The sequence below is a fragment of the Quercus robur genome, chromosome 9 (genome assembly GCF_932294415.1).
Source record: "Quercus robur chromosome 9, dhQueRobu3.1, whole genome shotgun sequence".
NCBI classification, from domain to species: domain Eukaryota; kingdom Viridiplantae; phylum Streptophyta; class Magnoliopsida; order Fagales; family Fagaceae; genus Quercus; species Quercus robur.
The window spans coordinates 6,280,103-6,303,061 of record NC_065542.1 but is presented as its reverse complement, the minus strand read 5'-3'; the positions used below and the strand labels follow the sequence as shown (position 1 = coordinate 6,303,061).

Sequence of the window (22,959 nt, the reverse complement as noted above, 5' to 3'; positions counted from 1 at the left end):
TATATCTCACCTTTTTTAGATTTATTTTTTTATTTTTTTCTAATTTTTGTTAATGACATATTTTTATGTAATTGGCATATTCTTTGACAAAATGCACTTTACTTGTATTTGGGTAAATCTAAAAAAGTTCAAGATGATCATTACAAGTGGTTAAATTGAAGACATGAAGATTACTCATGAACTGCTCAAGAAAAGTGCAATCTGCAAGTCTTGATATCTCCTTAACAGAAGCTCGATCTGTCAAGATTCATTAAAGCTCGACGCATGTCTTGATCTACGAGCTTACGGGATTCAGATTATAGCCAACAACATTTTTATTCTAAAAGGCTATTTGTTTATGGGTTTGTATAATCCTTATAGGATTAGGAAAACCCAAGGTTTGTGGGTTTGTATAATTCTTATTGGACTAGGAAAGTCCAAAGTTTGTGTAAACCTATTTGGAATAGGAGAACCCATTAAACTCCTATTTAAAGGAGGTGGAAAAAGAAAAACCTAACCCTAGAGAGCTTCATAAGGTTTTATTTTTGAAACCCTAGCCTCCTCCTACAGAAGAAAGAGTTCTCGCTGCATTTCTTGTTCGCTTTTGGGTTCTGTAACCAAGTAAAGTCTCTTGCACCAACATTGAAGACCTTATTGGTGTTTCTATGTGAAGCTATTGCAAATCAACTATAACAATCAAAGGGTTGTTGTGGTGTTAGTCACATACTTGGATCTGCGCATCAATTGGTTAGTTATGTACTGGGAGCCGTGCATTGAAAGGAGAGATTGTCACTACATCACAAGTCCAATTGGGTATTGAGGTAAGGGTTCAACTGTAAGTTAGTATTAGGTACTTGAAATCCTTTTACTTGTAACCGCTTGTTTTGATAATAGTGGATTCTCGGGAGTAGTGATCTTAGATTCCCCATTCGTAAACAAATCACTTGTGTCAAATTATTTTCCGCTGCATTTAACTTAGTTGGTGATTTGTTTATGCTACCACGCTTATTGCATGTAATTGAATCTAATTAATTTACTTGACTAATTAATTGATTAATTTACCAAAAGGGTCAATACATTCTTAGCCTAACAATTTCTAACTTTTTCCCAAAAGAAAAGGAAAAAAAAAATTAAACAAAATAAATCAACCAAAATAGGTTCATCCAAACACACACTAAATGAAGTGGTCCAAGAATGTGGTTTATCAAAATTGACCAAAAACTGAACAACCTCTTGTTTAAAGTACATAAACTTGTGCGTCTCTTAGACCTGTAGTCTCCAAAGCCTCTTGTTGGTGAGGTTGACAATCCTTTTAAGTTTTGAAGTTGTCCTTCGGTGATACATAGCTAAAGAATTTCCTACTGGCTTTTTAGACTGTGTAAGTGCAATGTTGCAGTTCTTATTACCAAAAAAATAAAAAAAGAATATTGTTTTTTTGCCATGTAAGTCTTGACTTAGGTTGATTAGAGAATCAAGATCAAGAACTAAAGTAGAATGAATAGCAGAGATTATAGAGAAACAGTGTGAGATAGTGAAAGAGAGAGAAAAAGAGAGAAAGTGAAGAGAAAGTTGAAAGAAAATTCTTTGTATTGAAGAATTTTTATCTTGCTTAATAATACATCTGAGTACTTGCACCCTATTTATAGCGTAGAGATTATGACTATAACAAAATAATTATCAGTCCCACTTATACCGATCTAGTCCGTGATTTCTGGAATTACAACTGTACTTGTAACCGTTTTTCGCGCCATCCATAACTGTCATTTGAACTCAGCAACACGACACCGTTTTGTCATGGATTCAATCAGTGTTATGAATACCGTTTCGGAGCCCGTTTCGATTTGTCTACTGGAATGAAATATTTTGGTACCGGCTTATTTCGGCATACCATTTTAAGGTGTTTCGGGTTGTTTATTTTATATATATTACCTTGTGTGTATATATATATATATACACTTTTTTATATAAAAAAATCTCAAATAAAGTAACCAGATGATTTTCCCTATAAAATAAAGTAAGTAGATTATTCTAGTTGTTATTAAAATATTGTAGGCTCCAAGGATGGGCTTGATGGACCAAACCATTATTTGGGCTCACAATCTATTTATTTGGTGGGTCTGAGTATCCTACCTTGGGTTGTCCTAGGTTAAGGGACCCAATGCAAACACTTTTCTCTCCTTTTTCTCAACGTTAACTCCTCTCTCTCTCTTTCCGTCAGAATTGCATCCCCTAACCATCCATTCGTTTCTCCTATTTGTAGCCTTCGTTAATGGGATGATCATCATTATCTTCTCCCTTAGTGCAAAGAAAGGTCCAATGTCAATGGGCTTAAGTGGGTTTGCAAGTACGAGTGGCCTTGGAAATGGTTCCCACTTTAGTTTATGCGTTCGGCAGCGGAGTTTCCTAAGGTTCTACCGGGCACGTAAACGGTGATGTATCCGGGTGACGTGACCGAGCATGTGCATAGTTATCGGGAATGGTTTCCCGAACGTCCCGTGAGCAGGGCGTATGCGATCCGCTTTCTAAGTGTCCTGACAATACTCAGTCCATGTTGGTGGCTATTCGTGGGCCTGGGCCGGGGCCACTGTCAATGCGAAGATTAGATCCTTGGCCCATATCATTGATTCATGGTCCAAGGCCCAATATGAACTTGAGCGTTTAGGTGCCGTACAATAGCCCCCCATGATTCGTCCTCGGGCCCCGGGGACGAATCAAGGAGTTAGAGGCACTGTTTTGCCCGAGAAGCCTAACGGGCGTGCTTGAGGGTTACAGCGGTCCATAAATGCGCTTCTCAAAAGACGCGACATTTCAGATCCTGCGACTCTGCAGTTATTATTACCTGACGGTTCACAGACTGAGGTGCACATGTGGACTGGGCATTCCTAAGGTCACCCCCCTTTTCTACTTCATCATTGCTAATTAATGTCACTCATTGCACACCAATTGATGCTTTCCCTGGCTCTTATAAATAACCCATCCTAATTCAGTTTCCCACTTTTCACTCTTGTCACTTCGAAACTTCTTTCTGCCGAGCATTCCCCTGCGCTCCAGTCCGCAAACCCAGAATCCTCCTCTCCCTCTACTCCCGGGCGGCAACGCAAGAGGCAAAGGCTTGCCGATCAATCCTCCACCGGCCCGGGAGATGGCCAAGTCCAATCTCCACTTCAACCTTCCCGGGGTATCACCATCTGGGAGCCGCTGGCCCAGGTCTGAACAAATGTGGCCTCATCCTCCAGACCGGCGCCTCTGTGGCATCCAACGTACGAGCTGGATGGCACGCCCCTTCCGGCTAACGCAAGCATTCGGGGCTGGGAGAAGGGTGAAGGGGGCCGGGTTGCCCAAAGTTTAGCTCACGGCCTCCTCCTGCCCGCGGACGTAAGCGCATTCGCAGATGCGACCGATGAGTCCATGGGGAGAAGGTTCCAATTACACACCATCGCGGTTAGTCCTCTTCCTTCGCACTCTCATTATTATTATTTTCCTTCCGTGCACGTCCTTATATTTATTTTTCTTCTTTGTATTCGGTGTAACTTTGAATTGTCGTGTGTTAACAACACTGTCTTTAGCAGGCCGCCCAACTAGCCCATATACTAAATGAAAGGGTGAAGGATCTTTCTGAGGAGGTTGGTCGGGAGAGAACCGGTAAGGAAATGGCTGTGGAAGCGGCAAAGGAGAAAATGAAAATTGCCGAATCTGCCGAGAAGAGGGCTACTGCTGCAGAGAAATCCCGGGCTTTGGCAGAGAAAAAATCGGCGGAACTGGTGGTGCAGCAGAATGAGACAGAGACGAAGCTGGCCGAAGCCACAAGCCTAAACTTCGCTCTATCTGAAGAGGTTGCTGATCTGCGGGCGGCCCTTGAAACGTGTGAGAACAAGTGGTATGATGAGGGGTTTGCCGACGCCGAGAAGAGCGTCGAGCCGGTGGTTATGCAAGCTCGGCAACTATCTTTCTGGTAGGGCTGGATGGTTGCTCTACTGGCCATAGGGGTTCCCGAGGACTCTACTCTTAGGGACCCTGATCAGATCCCCGTTCCAGTCTCTGTCCCTGCTGCCCAAAACCCAGCCGGTCCAAATGAAAAGGAGGAGACAGATAGCCTGAGGGAACTGGTGGAGCAAATTGATGCCCACGTAGAGATGATCGGGGCAGAAGTAACCAGCAACCCTCCCCCTGAAGGCCCTCAAGGCGAAGATGCCCATTCCCAGCCCCCCGTGCTCGAGCCCCACACCGCCGAGATTGCCTCCGAGGCACAGCCTGTGGAGCTTTCTTCCTAATTGCTGAACCCGCTTTATATTCCTTTTACTCGCTTTTATTTGATTTCGAGTAGGTTTGCCCAAGTCGCCGGGTTGTGGCGACTAGACAATTATTTCCTGTTTTAAACAATTTGCTTGGTTTTTGAATCTTGATACCACCGGGTTTTGGTGATGACAAAATTTATTTATCATGCTTGATTTCAAATTTGTGTTTGCCGATCAATTGTGATGATGCATGTATATTTTCTATTGTGTTCGCTTCACAGTTCCCGCAAACATTTGTGCGGCTTTCCCTTGCGGGTTGGTTGGGTTTAAACCGGGAGGTCAGGTTATGCTTTCCGGAATTCCGAGTAAGGTTTCCACCTACTCGGTGATAAGAATCGAACCGAGAAGCAGGCTTCTGTCCTTAGACACATTTTAGCAAGGTTTCCACTTGCTCGGTGATAGGAATCGAACCGAGAAGCAGGCTTCTGTCCTTAGACACATTTTAGCAAGGTAACCACCTGCTCGGTGATAGGAATCGAATCGAGAAGCAGACTTCTATCCTTGGAAACATTTTAGCAAGGTTTCCACCTGCTCGGTGATAGGAATCGAACCGAGAAGCAGGCTTCTGTCCTTGGAAACATTTCAGCAAGGTTTCCACCTGCTCGGTGATAGGAATCGAACCGAGAGTCAGGCTTCTGTCCTTGGAGACATTTTAGCAAGGTTTCCACTTGCTCGGTGATAGGAATCGAACCGAGAGTCAGGCTTCTGTCCTTAGAAATATTTTGGGGCTGCTTGAATCTCCTTAGCTCCCTATTTATCCATACACAGTTAACAAAGATAATCTGCCTGGCAAGGACAAGTTAGTTGCATTTTTACCATGAGTCAGTACAATACACACACACACACATATATATATATATACACATACTTTTTCTTCTTTTTTCTACGCATGACCCGTCAATGATAAAACTTCTTTAGATTATAAGCATTCCAAGGTCGGGGCAACGGTACTTCATTCAAGTCTTCAAGATAATACGCCCCCACGCCTGCAATAGTTGTAACCCTGTACGATCCTTCCCAAGTTTGGGCAAGCTTCCCGGAATTTGTATCTCGCACGCTTCCTACTGCCTTTCTTAGTACCAGGTCCTCGGCGCTGAATTCTCTCACCATTACTCCTTGATCATAGCGCCGGGCAAGCTTTTGTTGATACTCTGCAAGCCTTATGGTTGCTGATTCTCGGTGTTCTTCAAGCAGATCTAGGCACCCCGTCAGCTGACCTTCGTTTTGTTTCGTATCGAATTCTGATACCCGTGCGCTGCATAGGTTGATCTTGGCAGGTATCACGGCTTCAGCTCCGTAAGTGAGAGAGAACGGGGTTTCGCCTGTGGATCTTCGAGGAGTTGTCCGGTATGCCCACAACACACTTGGTAGTTCTTCAACCCAGTTGCCCTTCGCTCCTTCCAGCCTTCTCTTCAAGCCGTTCACGATCACCTTGTTCATGGCCTTAGCCTGGCCATTGCCCTGAGGATACGCCGGGGTAGAGTACCTATTCCTGATCCCGAGATTGCTGCAAAATTCGCGAAAGCTTCGACTGTCAAACTGCAACCCGTTGTCCGATATAAGGGAGTTCGGGACTCCGAACCTGGTGATTATGTTCTTCCATACGAATTTCTTCACATCTACATACCGGATATTGGCCAAAGCTTCTGCCTCCGCCCATTTGGTGAAGTAATCAATGACTACCAACACGAATCTTCGATTACTTGTCGCTCGGGGAAAGGGCCCGAGTATGTCTAGCCCCCATTGCGCAAAAGGCCAAGGACTGCTTATCGGATTCAAATGTCTGGTTGGTTGGTGTATCTGAGGGGCGTGCTTCTGACACTGTTCACACTTCCTAACGTATTCTGCGGCATCCTTTTGCATCCGGGGCCACCAGAATCCCTGAGTCATTGCCCGATGTGCCAACGATCGTCCCCCTACATGGTTGCCGCATATCCCTTCGTGTAACTCGGCCAGGAGCTGGCCTACTTTCTCCGGGTGCAAGCATGACAGATATGGCCCTCCGAACGACCTACGGTAGAGCTTCCGGTCTCCGGACAATTGATACTGAGCTGCCACCCTACGGACTTTGTTAGCCTCCTTCTCATCATCCGGGACCCGATCGTCGGCCAAGAAATCTACGATGGGGTCCATCCAGCTCGGACCAAGTGTTGCGACTACCGTGACTTCGACTCTCGCAGCCCCCTCACTTCCTGCTACCTCAATGCTGGGCTCGGGGACGAGTTCCACTCTGATAAGCCGGGGAATATCCTTGGCAATTGACGATGCCAGAGTGGCGAGAGAGTCGGCATGTCTATTCTGTGCTCGGGCCACTTGAATCACCTTCACCGTATAAAAGCCGTCCATGACCTGCTTCACCAAGTCCAAGTAGGCTTTCATTCGAGGATCTCGAGCCTCAAAATTCCCCTGTACCTGGTTGACAATGAGTCTTGAATCCGAATAGATCTCCACGTCCCGGGTCTCTAACCGTGAAACAGCCCTTAGTCCGGTAAGAAATGCCTCATACTCTGCCTCATTGTTGGAGGCATTGAACCTCAGCCTGAACGAATGCTCCAAGAGAATTCCTTCCGGGGTGATTATGACTACCCTGGCTCCGGCACCTTTGGCGCTAGAAGCCCCATCCACATGTACCTTCCACGGGCGATGCTCCACCTGACAAACCATTTCCCCCTTGGGAGAGAATTCTGCTACAAAATCTGCTAACACCTGTCCCTTTACTGCACTTTTTGGCTTATACCTCACGTCGAATGCCCCGAGCCGTGTCCCCCATTTAGCTATTCGCCCCATAAGATCAGATCTTTTCAATAATGATTGTAAGGGATGTTCGGTCAGAACATATACGGTATGAGCCTGGAAGTACTGAGGCAACTTCCTGGTGGCATGTATTAGGGCCAACACCAACTTCTCCAAGGGCAAGTACCTGGTCTCGACGTCAACTAGAGTCTTGCTGATATAATACACTGGCTGTTGTACTTCTTGGTCCCTTAGAAGCACAGCACTTACAGCATGTTCGGATACTGAAAGGTACATGAATAATTCCTCTCCGGGCTCTGGTGCACTCAACATTGGTGCTCGCATTAAGTACTCCTTAAGGTCCTGAAAAGCCTTTTCACATTCATCATCCCACCGAAACCCCTTCCTCCATCGCCTTGGCTTCAATCTCCAAAGAGCCTAAGGGAGCGTGGATCTTCATGCTCAGTGCAGCACGCACCAACCCGAGATGGTCTTTGATAACGACACCAACACCCGCAGCTTGCTGTCTCTCAAAAACTGCACCGTCAACATTGACTTTGAGCCACGGTTGCTGAGGATGAACCCATCCAATGTCGACCTCAGGAGTCTTGATCTTAATACAATGATTTGCCACTTGAAACTCCTCCAAAAACTCTAACGTCCAGCCAGCAATACCAGAAGCCGATTTGCGAGGCCCCCCTACCCAAATCTCATTTCTATTGGACCAAATGCCCCAAGCCACAGGAAATAACCGAGCCAACTCCTGAACCGACCACTGTTTCACATTCAGAGCATACCAAACCAGATCAATAAAATTCCTCACCTCTCCAACGTCTGAACCAAGATCAATATTCGCAGTTGTCCACACCTCCTTAGCTTTAGCACAATGACAAAGCACATGAGCCGTGGACTCCACAGCAGTCCCACACTCATCACAAACATCATCTTGGGTTATTTTCCGAGAGAACAAATTGGCTTTCGTGGGCAGGATATTCCTACAAGCACGCCATGCAAAAGCTTTGATTTTGTTGGGCAGCGGCAACTTCCAGATACAATGCCAGAAGGACACCACGGGCTGTGAGGTCGAGCTTTCTCCTTGATGAGTATCACACCGAACTTGGCGAGCTACACGGTAAGCACTACTCACAGTGAACCAGCCTGAAGGAGTGTAGGTCCAAATCAACCTATCAGTAGGCAGCGACAGACTAAGAGGAATAGAAAGAATAGCTTTGGCATCGAAAGGAAGAAAAACCTCATGGATTATATCTGACTTCCAAGTTGTTGTCTCTGGGTAAATCAGGGCAGAAACTAAGGCATCATCAGGGAAGAAATGAGGCACAGTTGCAGGCTTGTGTGATGGCAGAGAGGGCAACCACTTATCTCTCCACAAGCTGACCGAACCTCCATTACCAATCTGCTAGCGACATCCTAATTGAACAACCTTTTGAGCTTCCATAATACTACGCCAAGAATATGATGGATGCCTCCCCAACGACGCATTTAAAAAATCACCATTCGGAAAATACTTAGCTTTATACACTCGGTGAAATAATGAATTTGGACAATTCTGAAGCCTCCACCCCTGTTTAGCCAGCAAAGCAATGTTAAAAGCTTTCAAATCTCGAAAACCCATACCTCCTTCCTCTTTTGGTGCACACATCTTGTCCTAACTTAGCCATGCCAATTTATTATGGTTTTCCTGTTGCCCCCACCAAATTGCCTCACCATGCCTACAAGGTCATCACACAAAGCATCAGGGAGCTTAAAACAGCTCATAATATAGGCCGGAATAGCTTGGGCTACTGATTTAATCAAGATTTATTTGCCTGCACTTGACAGAAGCTTCTCCTTCCAGCCAGATAATTTATTCCCCAACTTCTCCTTAAGATCATTGAAGGTATTCCTCTTAGATCGTCCCACCAAAGAAGGTAACCCCAAATATTTTTCATGTTGCCGGATCACTGGAGCCCCAAACCTCCTTTGTATCTCCTCTTGAATCGGTCTTGGAGTATTTCTGCTAAAAAAACAAAGAGGTTTTACTCCTATTCAGTTGTTGCCCAGACACTAATTCATAAACTGAAAAGACCTGCTGCAAAACTTGACACTCCTCCAAGGTAGCTTGGCAAAAAATCAGGCTATCATCTGCAAAAAATAAGTGAGAAATAGGAGGCGCACCGCGGCAGACAGCTACTCCTTTGATACTGCCTCTCTCCACCTGCTGTCTAAGTAAACCAGATAAGCCCTCAGCACAAAGTAAAAATAAGTAAGGAGAAATAGGGTCCCCTTGACGTAAACCCCTAGAAGGAATAATACGCCCTTTAGGTAGCCCATTAATCCGAACAGAATAAGTAACAGTGCTGACACATCTCATTATAGTCTCCACCATTCGTCTATGAATGCCAAGCTTTTCCATAATACCCTTTAAACAAGCCCACTCCACCCTATCATACGCCTTGCTCATATCAAGTTTCAACGCCATTCCCAACTTTCCCAGTTCTTTTCTGACTAATATGGTGCATAGTCTCATATGCTACAAGAATGTTATCAGTTATGAATCGACCCTTTGTGAAAGTACTCTGGTTTTCACTAACAATGCTAGACAAAACAGTTTTAAGCCTATTAGCTACAGTCTTTGAGGCAAGTTTATAAATAACATTACAAAGACTTATAGGCCTATGCTCAGTAATTTTATGGGGATTCTTAACTTTAGGAATAAGAACAATATGGGTGTCATTAAAATTTGGTGGAGTTATCCCACGATTCAGAAAATCCAAAACTGCTTGTGTAACACAACCACCAGAAAGAGACCAAAATTTTTGATAAAAGAAAGGGGGCATACCATCAGGACCTGGGGCTGTTGTAGGATGCATCTGATTAAGAGCTTGTTGCACCTCCATTGCCTGAAAGTCACGGCCAAGCAACCTGTTCATAGGCTCAGAAACCACCTCCTGCACTGTATCAACTACTCTCCCAATATCAGATGGATTGGAAGTTGTGAATAACGACGAAAAATAATCTTTAACAATACTCTCAATTACTTCAGGAGTGTCTTGCCAAGTACCCGAACTATCCTCCATGCCCTCAATCAAATTTTTCTAATTTCTATTGGAAGCTTTAACATGAAAAAACCGAGTGTTCCTATCACCAGCCAACAAGTACATATTCCTAGAACGCTGCTGCCACATGACCTTTTCAGTGTCTAGCCATGAACCCAACTCCTTCCTCACACTTCGGATTTCCTCACCATGAAGCTCGGGTTGCTGCTCTAACCGTTGTAGATTGGCTTGTAAAGCCGAAATACGACGCCCCACATGGCCAAACTCCACCTTATTCCATCGTTGCAAAGCCTCCCTACAAGATTGCAAGCAATTGTGGATTGGGGAGCCCAAAGAAAATGAAAGACCACGCTCCCAGGCCTCACTAACCACCTCTGGACAACGAGGATCACGAAGCCACATGGCTTCAAATCTAAATAACTTCCCTGTTCTCATTCTGTTCCTGGTGTCTCGGCCCCATTGGAGGCAAAGCATGCAATGATCAGACTCTACTGTTGATATATGGGCCACTCTAGCATTAGCAAACTTTCTCATCCACTCCTCAGTAGCCATTGCCCGATCCAATCGAGCCCATACACTATCTCCATTCTCAAAATGTCTCGGCCAAGTATATCTTGCACCTGTATACCCCAAATCCCTAAAATGGAAAACGTCCACAACTTCCTGAAATCTATCCATCTGTCTCTCCGGTCTAGGCTGTCCTCCCAATTTTTTAGAATTACTAAGGATCTCATTATAGTCCCCAATACACAACCAAGGTAATGTATTGCTACGTCCGAATGCCTCAAGAATTTGCCAAGTCTCCTCTCTCTTACTAGTATCTGGCTGGCCATAAAAACCTGTGAAGCGCCAGCTCCCTTGCCCATTGCTACAAATGATCTCAGCATCAATAAACCACTTCGAATACCCCCTGATGTTAACAACAGTTTCAGGTTTCCAAAGAAGAGCTAAACCCCCACTCCGACCCTCACTAGGGACAATTAAACCTTGGGTAAAACCAATGGAATTCTGAATTTCCTTCATCTTATAATGTTGCTTTCTAGGAATCTTAGTCTCCATAAGGAAAACTAAGCTGGGAACTTCTCTCTCCACGTTGCTCCGTAGAGCCTGAACTGTGCAGTGGTTCCCAAGCCCCCGACAGTTCCAACTTAAAGTACTCATTGCTTCCGGTGGTGCTACCTTGCAGCCACCGCCGATCCAAATTCATTTTTCAATAAATCACTCACCACAAGAACTTCATCATCTCATCCCTTTCTTTTCTTCAACTCAGGATTTTCAGAGCACTCAGAAAAATTAAGATTTGCCTTATGTTAACGTTTAGTGCCCACCTCCACATCATTTGGACTTACTGTACCCACAGCCTTGGTCTGGACCTGCAGCCTCTTCCAAGTTCTGGTATTCGGCCCAAGTCTACTATTGGATTTGCCCAAATCCACTAATAATGTCCCTGTCTCATTCTGGCCATGTTCCACCAAATCTGAGTGAATTGGTTGACAACCATCTACCTGCTCCATCAGAGAACCGGCCTTAGTAACATCCAAGCTAGGTTGACTAGAAGATGCCATCCCACCTGTACTAATATTAGCCACACTTGACTCCTCCACCATAAGTCTTACTTCTTCAAAATCGGCCCCACCCTCATGCACTCCCTTATTCGTATGCATGTGACCCTCCAATTCCATATCAATTTCCTTCAAGTGAGTTTGGAAAGCCTCCTCATTACTCAAAATATTTGATAAAGCACCTGTAATTGGAACCACCAAGCCGGATCCATACTCTTGCGAATCTGTACTCAACTCGCCCTTACTTTGAAGCCATAGGTCGCACTCCTTAGAGTCATGATTCAAAACCCCACACCAATGGCAGAATATAGGTAACCGTTCATACCGAAACGACACCCAGCCTTCCTTATCCGGGCAGAAGCGAACTCTCCTCCCTCTGCACAATGGTTTGTGCACAACTAAGTACTTATCAAAACTCCAAGGTTCGCCCAGCAAGACTTGGTTAGCATCCAGTTCATTCTCAAAAACAAACAGCAAAATATGATTGCCCATATCTTGGATCTCAAAATCCTGTTTAGTCCTCCACAGTGGTTTAAGGGTACGCGCAACGGCATCGATATTGATGGCACGCTTCGTAAAGAACTTCGCCGCGAGCGTATACTCCTTCCTGCACACTTGGTTTTCAAAGGTGAAAACTTCACCCTCATGTTCGGACAGTGATAAGCGAGTCCAAGCCTCTTCAAGATTCTCCATGGTAGCGTTACTCACCTTCCTTTCAACAACAGCGAAAAACCTAAGCCCTAACGCAGTAAACTACGTGAGGGAACGTAATTCCTACGAAGTAGGAAACAGTATTCTACAAACCAAAGTCTAGCGCCGCCAGACCTAGGTCAGAGAAACAATAATGTATTAATTAAATTAATATTTATTTAATATTTTTATATTATAATATATTTCATTTAAAATCTATTTTTCTTGCTTTTTAATATGCAAATTGACTAAATAAATTTTTGTATTCAGGTTCTTCTAATATCTTTTTTTTCAATTGATAATATAACTAATTCACTTAATTTTTCTTAGGACATTGTCGATCTTAGATACGATTTTATTAATTTTAATTTTGAAAAACGTTTTTCTGCAAAAGCAATTGTAACAGGTATTATTAGTAAAATTCGATAAACAATGCATGTATTTAGAAATGAATCTAACATTTTTTATGTAATTTAGTATGACAATTGAAGTATATTCTTTTATTTGTAAAATTTCTTTTAAAACTTTTAACTTAGAAAATAAATCTAAACCATCAGTATCATAATAAACATCATATTTGAGAAAAGATTCAAGATTGATTTTTCTTTTTCTTTTTTTTTTAGGTTTATCATATCTAGATGCATATTTTCTAGTAGACATTTCTAATAATGATTGGAATAAAAATAACTTTCAAGTGTAGAGCAATGAACCTGATGTATATAAAAAGTACTATTGTTGTTTCACCGAACGATAACAAGTATCTAGCAATCTTAACCTACATAAATAAATACACATCATTATATTACCTATAACCAAAAAAAAAAAAAAAAAAATATATATATATATATATATAAATGCAAGATTAAAATTAAATTAAAAAAAAAAAATCCAATGCCAACCAAAAGTACAAGGGTACAACTTCACCCACAGCCACACAAGTCTTATTAGATAAGACTCACTCGCAAAAAAAACAAAATAGATTCTATTACATATAACTAAATAAAAATTAAAAAAAAAAAGCAAGAATTTAAAACTAAAACTTCAAGACCCAGCGGCCTAGCCAAAACTCAAGCACTCAAGTTGGGGACGAAATGGCTAATTTGCCATAATTTCCTAACCGTTTAGTTAGTAGGTCTGGTTCGCTAAGAATATTACTAAGTAATATCTCGAGTCTTAAAGACTCGATTTTAGGCCTATAAATCGAGTCTTTAAGACTCGGTTTTGATGTTTTGATTAAACTTGACGTGACAGGAGGTCCACGTGGATGCCACGTGGAAATCGAGTCTCTAAGACTCGATTTTTCACGTGGCGTCCACGTGCACCTCTGTCTGTGACGTGGTTGAACACGTGGAAGACCGAGAAACCGAGTCTTAGAGACTCGGTTTCAAAACCTCAAAACCGAGTCTTAGAGACTCGGTTTCAAATAGGGGTTTTTTAAAATTAACGCCTCACTCTCTCACTCATTGTCTCTGTCACACAGACCTCCAGTCTCACCCTCTCCCTCTCACACTTCAGTGTCTCTCACTCAACCTCTTCTCCCACTTCGTGAAGATCACTTCGCCGATCACCCTCTTCGCCGATCACCCTCACTCAGTCACCCTTTTCTCCCACTCCGTCAAACATTCACCACTTCGCCGATCACCCTCTCTCACTTACTCTCTTCTCCCACTCCGTCAAACATTCATCACTTCGCCGATCATCCTCTTCTCTCACTCAGTCCATTTGACATTCATCACCTAGCACGAAAGATTTGATAAAGCACAGCGATACAGAGGTTTGATAAAGTCTCCACTGTCACTCACAAAGCATTGAGTTCCTCAATCTATGCGGTTTCTCAAAACTAAAATAAAAGGTGAGTTCCTTCAAAGTGTGTTTCACTTTCACCGTTTGGTTGCCGGGAAACAGTGGGAAAAATCAAAGATATTTTGGTTTCAATTCGTTTTTTTCTATTTTGGTTTCTGTTTTGAATTTTATGTTTTATGTTTCCGCTTACTTGAATATAAGTGAAACCCATTTTTTTTTTAACCAACTTGCGATACTGGGTTCAGATGGGTTTAGGGTATTAGGGTATTAGGGTCAACCGACTCAACACATTGTCTAGAAATCTTAGAAATTGTTTTTCGTTATAATGTGAAATAGGTGACTGTTGAACTAGTTAAAATGTTTAGTTACCCTTGGAAGAGATCTGGAGGAATGGATATATGAGAACGCTGATGAAGACATAACCTCTTCGTAGAAAGCCTAGGACTTCATCACCATGGGGGTTATGCTGCCTTGAATTTACGCAACCTTGTTTTTATCCTGAATCCTGAATGCATGATATCGGCATTTTGTTGTAAGATATGCATCATTACAGAATAACTGGTTCTATATCGTGGCTACTTAAACTTTGCCCCTTGTTTTTAATGCATGGAATTTTCCTTTTGAAGTATTGTAAAATAAGGTCCTTTTTGGAGCTAGTTAGGTTTAAGCCTGCACTGAACCCAACTGCCTTCTTGTATTGCTGTATTAATTGAATTTTTGAGTTGTAGATACATGTCAAATATGCAAGCTCTGCGAAATCGCTGCAAATAGTTTGAGTTGCAGGGGCTGTTATGAAGATGCTACTATATAGTTCGGTTTCCTCTGAAACTGTGCCGTAATATGTTTGGTTATAATTGTGTTTAGGGCCTATTTACAGAAAATGAATGATAAAATGATGGCACCCTCTTAGAAAATTCACGAGCTTGCCTAATCAAGAGCTAGTTAGGTTCAAATCAAGAGTTAGTTAGGTTCAAAATTCACAAGCTAGTTAGGTTCAAATCAAGAGTTTGTCAATACATACCTTCTCCCAAATGTTTCCCCTGATATTGTTCTGACCTTCCTCTTCATAACGACCATCATCATAGACCCAAAAATGAGTGTCGCGTTGACACTGCACATTTGCCACCTGAAAGTACAGTAGACTAGGTCCATAAAGATATCACATTGAGTAAAAAATTCTTTTTCCTGGAGTGAACTGACAACTAAGCGAGTAACATACATTTCAACAGGATTAGAATTTTCAAGTAAAACATAACAATTTTCATGCATGACATGGACACATGGTGTCTATCTGACATAATGACTGAATATAATGTGAATTGTAGCCTACGTGTTGGGCAATATACAAAACGCATCTTTGGTGACATGTCCAATGTAGTGGAAACAGTAGCCTTATCATGTAGGATTGTAGCTCCCTACACATAATGTATGTGCGTTTAATTTCAGCTATAAGGACTACAACTTTACTTACTTTATTATTAATGGGGGAATTTTATTGTCTTTACTGTCAAATAGTTGTGAAAGCTTTTGAAGAATATATTCTAGAAGCAAATCAATTACCAAAAAGAAATAGTTGGCTTTTGTTCAAATAACAATTATAAGTTGGCTCTTTAAAAACTATTGGAATGGTGTGCATTATTACTTGCATATGCTTTTTTTTTATAAGTATTATTACTTGCATATGCTTAAGACAACTCAACAATTTCCAATAAAGGACTTGGGACCCATCCCATTTGTATGTGCATATGCTATTAGGAGAAAGTGCAAAAAGTACATATATTTGAGCAGTTCCATTGTGTTCGTCTAAAAACACACCAGCTCACCCACAAGTCCATGTTCCAGCCATTGCAGATGGGTCATAAATTATTCAGGGAACCTTAAAGAAAGTACAGATCCAGTATTTGTCACACAATGTAAGTAGGATTACCCAAGAAAGCAAGAACACATGATATGAGTTCTAGGTTCAGCAGGTTTCCTTTCGCAAGTAGCATGCCTCTAACCAACTAAGCGCGTCAAAAGCCTCTTCTTAGCAAGAAAATAATCAACAGAATTTACAAGGCTGAATTGTATTTTGGGCAAATTTAGAGTGTGCAATTTTTAATTTAACCTTTATTTTAATTGAGTGTTATTTAATTTTGGAGTCAATTATTTTTTTTTATTTTTTTTTTTTCATTTGTATTTTATTTTAGATCTTAGTATTTAATTAGGCTTTTTAGTATTTTTAATTAATGTGAAGGGTGTTTTTGTAATTCAATAATTGAGTTATTCTATGTAATTTAGTAGTCTATATAAGCATAGTATTATATTCCTATAAGGGGAAATTATTTTGATGAATAAAATTTTTATTGCAAACTTGAACCAATGTCCCGATGCAGACTCTAGCCAACCTTAGGTGCCAACTCCTAGAGGTTTTCTCATACTATGGTGCTGACTTCTAGGTTCTCTATCCTTTATTTTTAGTCTTCAATTTATTATTGCATCATTCTAGTTTGTCCTGTGTCATTTTTATATTTAAAGAATATCCTAGGTCACATTCAGCTAGTGATTAACAAGTTTCATCTCATATCTGCTAATAGTTTAAGAGACTCAGTTGTCTCGCATATAATTTTTTGACTTTTATATGTATTTGTTTAATGTTTAGAGTGTTCATCATCGTGAACACGATGTTCATTTCATTCAATAAAAGTCTTATTACCTATCAACGAAAAAAAAAAATGAAAGGAAAAGGAGAAAATAGATAGGGACAATTACAAAATGAAAATTACTCCCACCATGTTGGTCCTATTTAGACAAAACCAACTTTTGAAGGGAGGACCATTTAAAGCATTATCTTTTAAATAAAAGCATATATACAAGTTTCCAAACTTACCTTCATTAGTTTAAATTTTGGTGAAGGTGAGATATTGGCTTTTTAATAAAGTAAAGTGAAAGTTAGGAACATTAACAATATCTTGTTCATTGAATTTAAAAAAAAAAAAAAAAAAAAAAAAAAAAAAAAAAAAAAAAAAAAAAAAAACTATCTTAGGATATCCCAAAATGGAATAGAAGACTAATAAAATGGGACGGAAGAGTAATTAATAGGTAGCATACATAGGATATGGAAAGTAGAGCTTTTGTAATTAGTATTCAATTTGGAAAATTAAGGAAGTCGTGAGAAAATCTCGCATTAGTTGGGTTTGGGATGACACAGGTTTATGTACTAATTCTGATTCTCCACCTATTAACTTTACGTTTTTGGGTTGGATATTTTAACATGGTATTAGAGTGCTTCCACGTACCCACACCCTTGTCCTTCTTTCAGTTTCGGTCAGGGCATTGAACCATTTCTTCTTTGTTTCTATTTCAGTTGCACCTAGAAATAAGAGAAGGTGTTAAGAAACCCCTCATTGGTTGAGTTAGAGACTTGATATGTTCGTTTGTGTTTGCATTTAGGTTTGAATGCTTTAACAAAACTATCCAATATGAAAAGACAACTCTGCCTATGTCTACGCTTAGTGTCATATTTTGTTAACAACAGGTCCCAAGCCTAAAAAAGGCCAGAGAGTCGCAGTAGGTTGACAGCTTCTGTAAGATTTATCATCAATTGATCCTATATGAAAAGAAAGTTATTTTTATTATATCATTATTTTATATTATAGTAGCATTAAGTTAGGATTAGTTAATGATCCGGCTAAGTGAGTCCTCTTTTGTGATGAATTGTTTGACACCAGTCCTACATTTTGTCTTTATGAATCTAGAAGCAACAAGCTCAATGGTAAGAGGACCAGACCATGAAACAAGCAAGCAGGTACCTCTTTCAAAAAAAAGAACATGGTGCCACCAACAAAATGCAATGTAGTTGGGCTCTCACGTCAACTTAGATGAATCATCATTTCCACTTAGGTATATTTCATTTTTAGCATGAATAGGACTAATTTTAAGAACATTTGAGCTTCTCTTGTGAGGGACTAGTGAATTAAAATTCTTTTTGAGGCTAGATTTGGCAAATATATATCATTACTTTCCATCCATTATAAAGGACACATCAGCTACACAACACGAAGTGGCCTTGTTCAAGCCTTAGACTCCTCACCTATGGTGAATCAGAGATTAATCATAAAGCTTTGATATGACAAGGAATCTGTAAATGTAATATTTAAAGGGCCTTGTCCCAATATAATAAGTCAGCCTAGAAATCATCTTTCACCTTTTTAATGTAATCAATATCATATTGATTATCAAGAATCAACTATCAACCCAATGCATATCCCCCTTCCTCATGCTCAAGTGACAATTAAATCATGATCACCGAACAGTACCCATACAATGTTGTAATACGAAACATGTTCATTGAACCAATAAATAAATAAATAAATTGATGAAATAGATTGAAGTGGATGAATGAAATAGACTGAAGTGGATGAATGAGCTAAAATTAGTTGCAATGTTACGTTGAAATTAGTTGGAATGTTACGTTGAGAATCTTTCTTAGAGTGTTTTTGTTTTTGTTTTCAATAGTATCTATTACGTGGTAACTGCTTATCATTTTTGTGCAGTATGGCTGCTGCAAATGCTGGACGGATTAACTATGCAGAGCCTGGACCCATTGACACGTCGGTGTTGACACTGCAGCCCAACCATCGCTCCGAAGCTATTTGGAATGGGCAGGTAAAACGCAACACTAAATCTTTAACTAATGTACATGCATTTAATTCATACAATGTACACGCTGCAGCTGTCATATATTAATCCTTAGTTCTGTTTTGTGCAAGATCCAGGGACCCTTACTTGCCGCAGCCGTAGTTCAGAGTTCTCCAATTGAGAGCCAATGGTGGACGACTGAGTCATTAACATCATTAAGGCACTTGGTTTGGAGGGACTCCTCTGGGTTCCGGGTAGAGAGATTGACCATGGCCTGATAACGGCCTTAGTGGAGCGATGGCGGCCCGAGACTCACACCTTCCACATGCCACATGGTGAGGTTAGCATCACATTGCAGGATGTGGAGGTTCTTCTCGGGCTTCCTGTTGATGGTCACGCTATAACAGGGAGCACGCAGAAAACCTGGACAGAGGTGTGCCGGGACTTCCTTGGGTTTCAACCTGTAAATCAAGAGGCGCATAAGCAACTCACTGGCCAGAGGATTCTCATCAGCCGACTTTTGAAGCAAGTTGTTGGTCCATTGCCGCCTAATGCTGAAGAGGATGAGCTGCATAAGTATGCACGATGCTACATCCTAGCGCTACTGGGGGACACAATATTCGGGGACAAATCCGGCGATAGAGTGCATCTAATGTGGGTACAACAGTTGGAAGACCTTCACAACCCAAGGATGTACAGTTGGGGAAGTGCTTGTCTTGCATGGTTGTACCGAGAGTTATGCAGGGCAAGCGATAGGGGCACCGGTCAAATCGGTGGGTGCTTACTATTGGTCCAGTATTGGGCATGGGCTAGGTTCCCGTATTTGTGCTCGGTAGTTGAGCGTGGCCCGCCAGTGGGTGCTTACGGTCCTCCAGTGTGTGGTCCATTGGCCCTGAAGTAAGTTTCTCTTGAATCCCATCCCCACTCCCTCCATTTTCAACAAACAACATCCTCTCTTCCAAAACCCACTCCACCCTGTTTTTAACTAATTATTATTGTTTGGTGAATTTTTTTTTTTTCGGTGGACTGGGCAACTAATTGTTTTTTATAAAGGCATTTTTGGGCAACCCTTAATGAATTAAAAAATGTTTGAAGAGGTTTGGAAGCTGTGAAAATGTGCTTGGCTGTGAAAAAATAGTATTTTTAATGTTTGTTTAGTGATAACTGATAACTTCTACAACTTTGTTTGAATTTTATAGGGCATTCTATAAGAACATTGCACAACTTGTCTAGTAGGTATTGTTACAGATGTGGCGGTAAAATTATAAATGGTAGGAATGGGTAGCTTAAGTGTTTCCATTACCATGAATTAACAAAAAATAGTATAAAAAAATTTCAATTCAAAAATGAATTGAAACCATATTACAGAAATCTGATATATGAATATGTATACCTAGGCCATGGCAGAGAAAAATGGGTAATGATGCTGCGCGCCTTGCTGCCTCATGTGATCCCTCCATTCAGTTCCTCAAGTTCCTAGAAAACATTAGCTGATACACTGAATATATTGCTTACTAACAATAGAGCATGTGGATGATTGAGTTTACAAGCTGGTGTCTTGGTGTGTTACGTGTTTTTCAGTGTACATATATATGATAGAAGCCAAACCTTGAACATGGGAGCCAGCCACTTAGACCAACAATTGTGCTTAGATTGACAGGATAAAGGTTTCCATTCCCATCATTTCCTGAAACAAGGCATATAGCAAAATAAACCATACTGAAGCCCCCAACACCAAGTTTCACTGTCCAGTAATGATAAAATTACATACGCTTGAGTAGTAGTAATACAACAACAACAGAGCCTTAGGTCTCAATTTTTTGAGGTCAGTCATGGATATGATAACAAGAATTTTTTTTGATAGGTAAGAAAGTAATGTTATTAATAGAAAAGAATAACATTACTTAATCAAACTTCACGGTAGTGAACAAAGAACAACATAGCAGCAAAAACACTACTAGGAATCAAAATCCTATTCTAAGAGACAAAAGAAAATCAATAATAGTAGAACAATCCGAAAGATCCCAACACCAAGACCAATCGAAGAGAGTTAGCTGGCACAAATCTAACAATTGGGCCATTGATTTCTAGATATCCTCAAAAGTAACATTTTCATAGGCCTCTCAAATTATAGAGGACAGGGCTAGAACACACAACAATAAGTTAAATGGAAATCGAGTTTAAAATGATAAAGTGGTTGAAGTATCTTGTAACAGCTAAAAACTTAATTTTTATTGAAGATTATGCCTTGTTATAAATTTTAGAAGAGATAAACCCTTGGGGGAGAAAAAGACATAAATATACCAAAAGTAAATGAATTACACATGAATCACAAACAAGAAACTTTCTGCACTCTTGTACCATGCTAGGCTTCAATTTATATTCCCTAAATCACCACATCCAAATATATCTTTACAAATTTTAGTACTATCTGGACAAAGAAGTGTAGACTGGGCAACTAAGGAAGTTATAGAGTAAGATTCTCAGACTCATCAAAAAATAAAAAATAAAAAAAAGATTCCTAGGAAAGCCTACTAAACCCTGATTGTGAGGAAGATTTTCAATTTGTTAAGGAGTACAATATGGACACCCCCATAAAATTTATTCAAATTATTTCACGTTAGGTTTTACATCTTGTTTTAGCAGTAGATAGGCATTATGATATGGAGACAACACAAATAAGAGAGAAAGGAGAGGAAGGGGGGGAGGGTTTCCTGTTGAAAAACCTGACGAAAAACCATATAGGCTCATCCACTTGGTGTAAAAACACTGCTAATGTATTTCAATGCCACTAAAAAATGACATGAACTCATAGACAACCAAGATTAACACTTGAAAGCAGAAAACTAAGGAGCATAATCACAATTTATTATTAATGCATGACTTGCGCAAATGCTGATAAATGAAAAATTAGACAAATAAGGTCACTGATATACTACTATAAAACTGTGGGGAAGTAGGTGATAAAATGATAAAAAGATCACAGTAATTTGAACTTGACTTTCTTACACTATAAGGGGAGAAAGTGAATGAATTTGAAACATAGTTCTCCCAAACTTCAGACATTTCAATCCAAATAATTAGCACTCTTCTACATGTTCAAAGAATTAGGGCTGCTATGAATGTTTCATTTGCATAGGTTGAGAAAGTACTAAAAAAATTGAAAAACCATACTTATTTCTTACATACTTATTCACAGGGCCAATGAGATAATGAAAGTGGCATGTATGTAAAAGATGTGATTAAAAAACAAACATATGGTTGTAGGTAGGTTCCACACCAGGTTGGTTAAAATTTATTCAAAGTGTCTCTAATTTTCTGACTGTCATGTGGCTTGTATGTGCTCTGTTTTTTATAAGGACTGTTGAAGTTGTTCTACTGATATTATTAATTGAGTAAATATCTATAAGATTATCTTAGTTGTTATATGTGAATACATTATAGATTTAATCATAACATTATCTTAGTAGGAAAGTTCTAGATATTGATCCCTTGTTCTTGATTGTTGTAGGTGGTTGTGGGTCCCAAACAAGAAAAATAGGCCCGCCCACATCTTCAGGGATAGGTATCGTGAGCAAATAACTTCAATGTTGCCAGGCCAGGTATGCAAATGCCCTGTTTTACATGTTTAGGAACAATCTTATAGGTTTGGTGAATTTTGAAATATAAACATTGTTGCTTAATGTGTTGTGTACTTGTTTTTTGGCTGTTGTAGGTGGTGTGGCAGCCATATGAAGCTGAGTTAGAGGACCTTCCGCCGTGGTGCGTTGCTGGGAGGGTTGTGTGGACGGCAACGGTGCCGCTTATATTTTTCCACATAATAGAGAAACATACATCGGATCGTGTCGTTCGTCAATTTGGGATGATCCAAGAAATTCCCGGTGCTGTTGACACTGATGAGGTCCTTCATAAAATTGATTTGAGGGGGAAGGTCGGTGTTAATTGGATGCGGAAACATGCGGGGCATATACTCGACTGGGGTAATCACCTTGAACGGTGTTTTGAAGTAGTGCTTGGTGATATGCCTCCACACCATCAGTACTTCGGTTGGTTCAACAGGGTAACTCGGAGGTTTATTGATAGGCCCGGTGCTAAATTGACTATGATGGTAAGTTCTCTCTCCCTTCTTCTACATCTTACCGTACTTCTTAGCATGAAACCATTGTCAACATAACATGATATATGTTACTACATTTTTTGCTTAGCACTTGCTCTCCCTAT

The 22,959-nt window shown here is 40.7% G+C and overlaps 1 protein-coding gene across 1 annotated transcript; it reads right to left on the bottom strand.

The window, feature by feature from the left end:
• Positions 1-10,102: 10,102 nt before the first annotated feature.
• On the bottom strand, positions 10,103-11,224 carry LOC126700641 (uncharacterized). The gene has a single exon (XM_050398856.1). The coding sequence runs from the start codon at positions 11,222-11,224 to the stop codon at positions 10,103-10,105; it is 1,122 nt and encodes a 373-aa protein (XP_050254813.1).
• Positions 11,225-22,959: the final 11,735 nt, after the last annotated feature.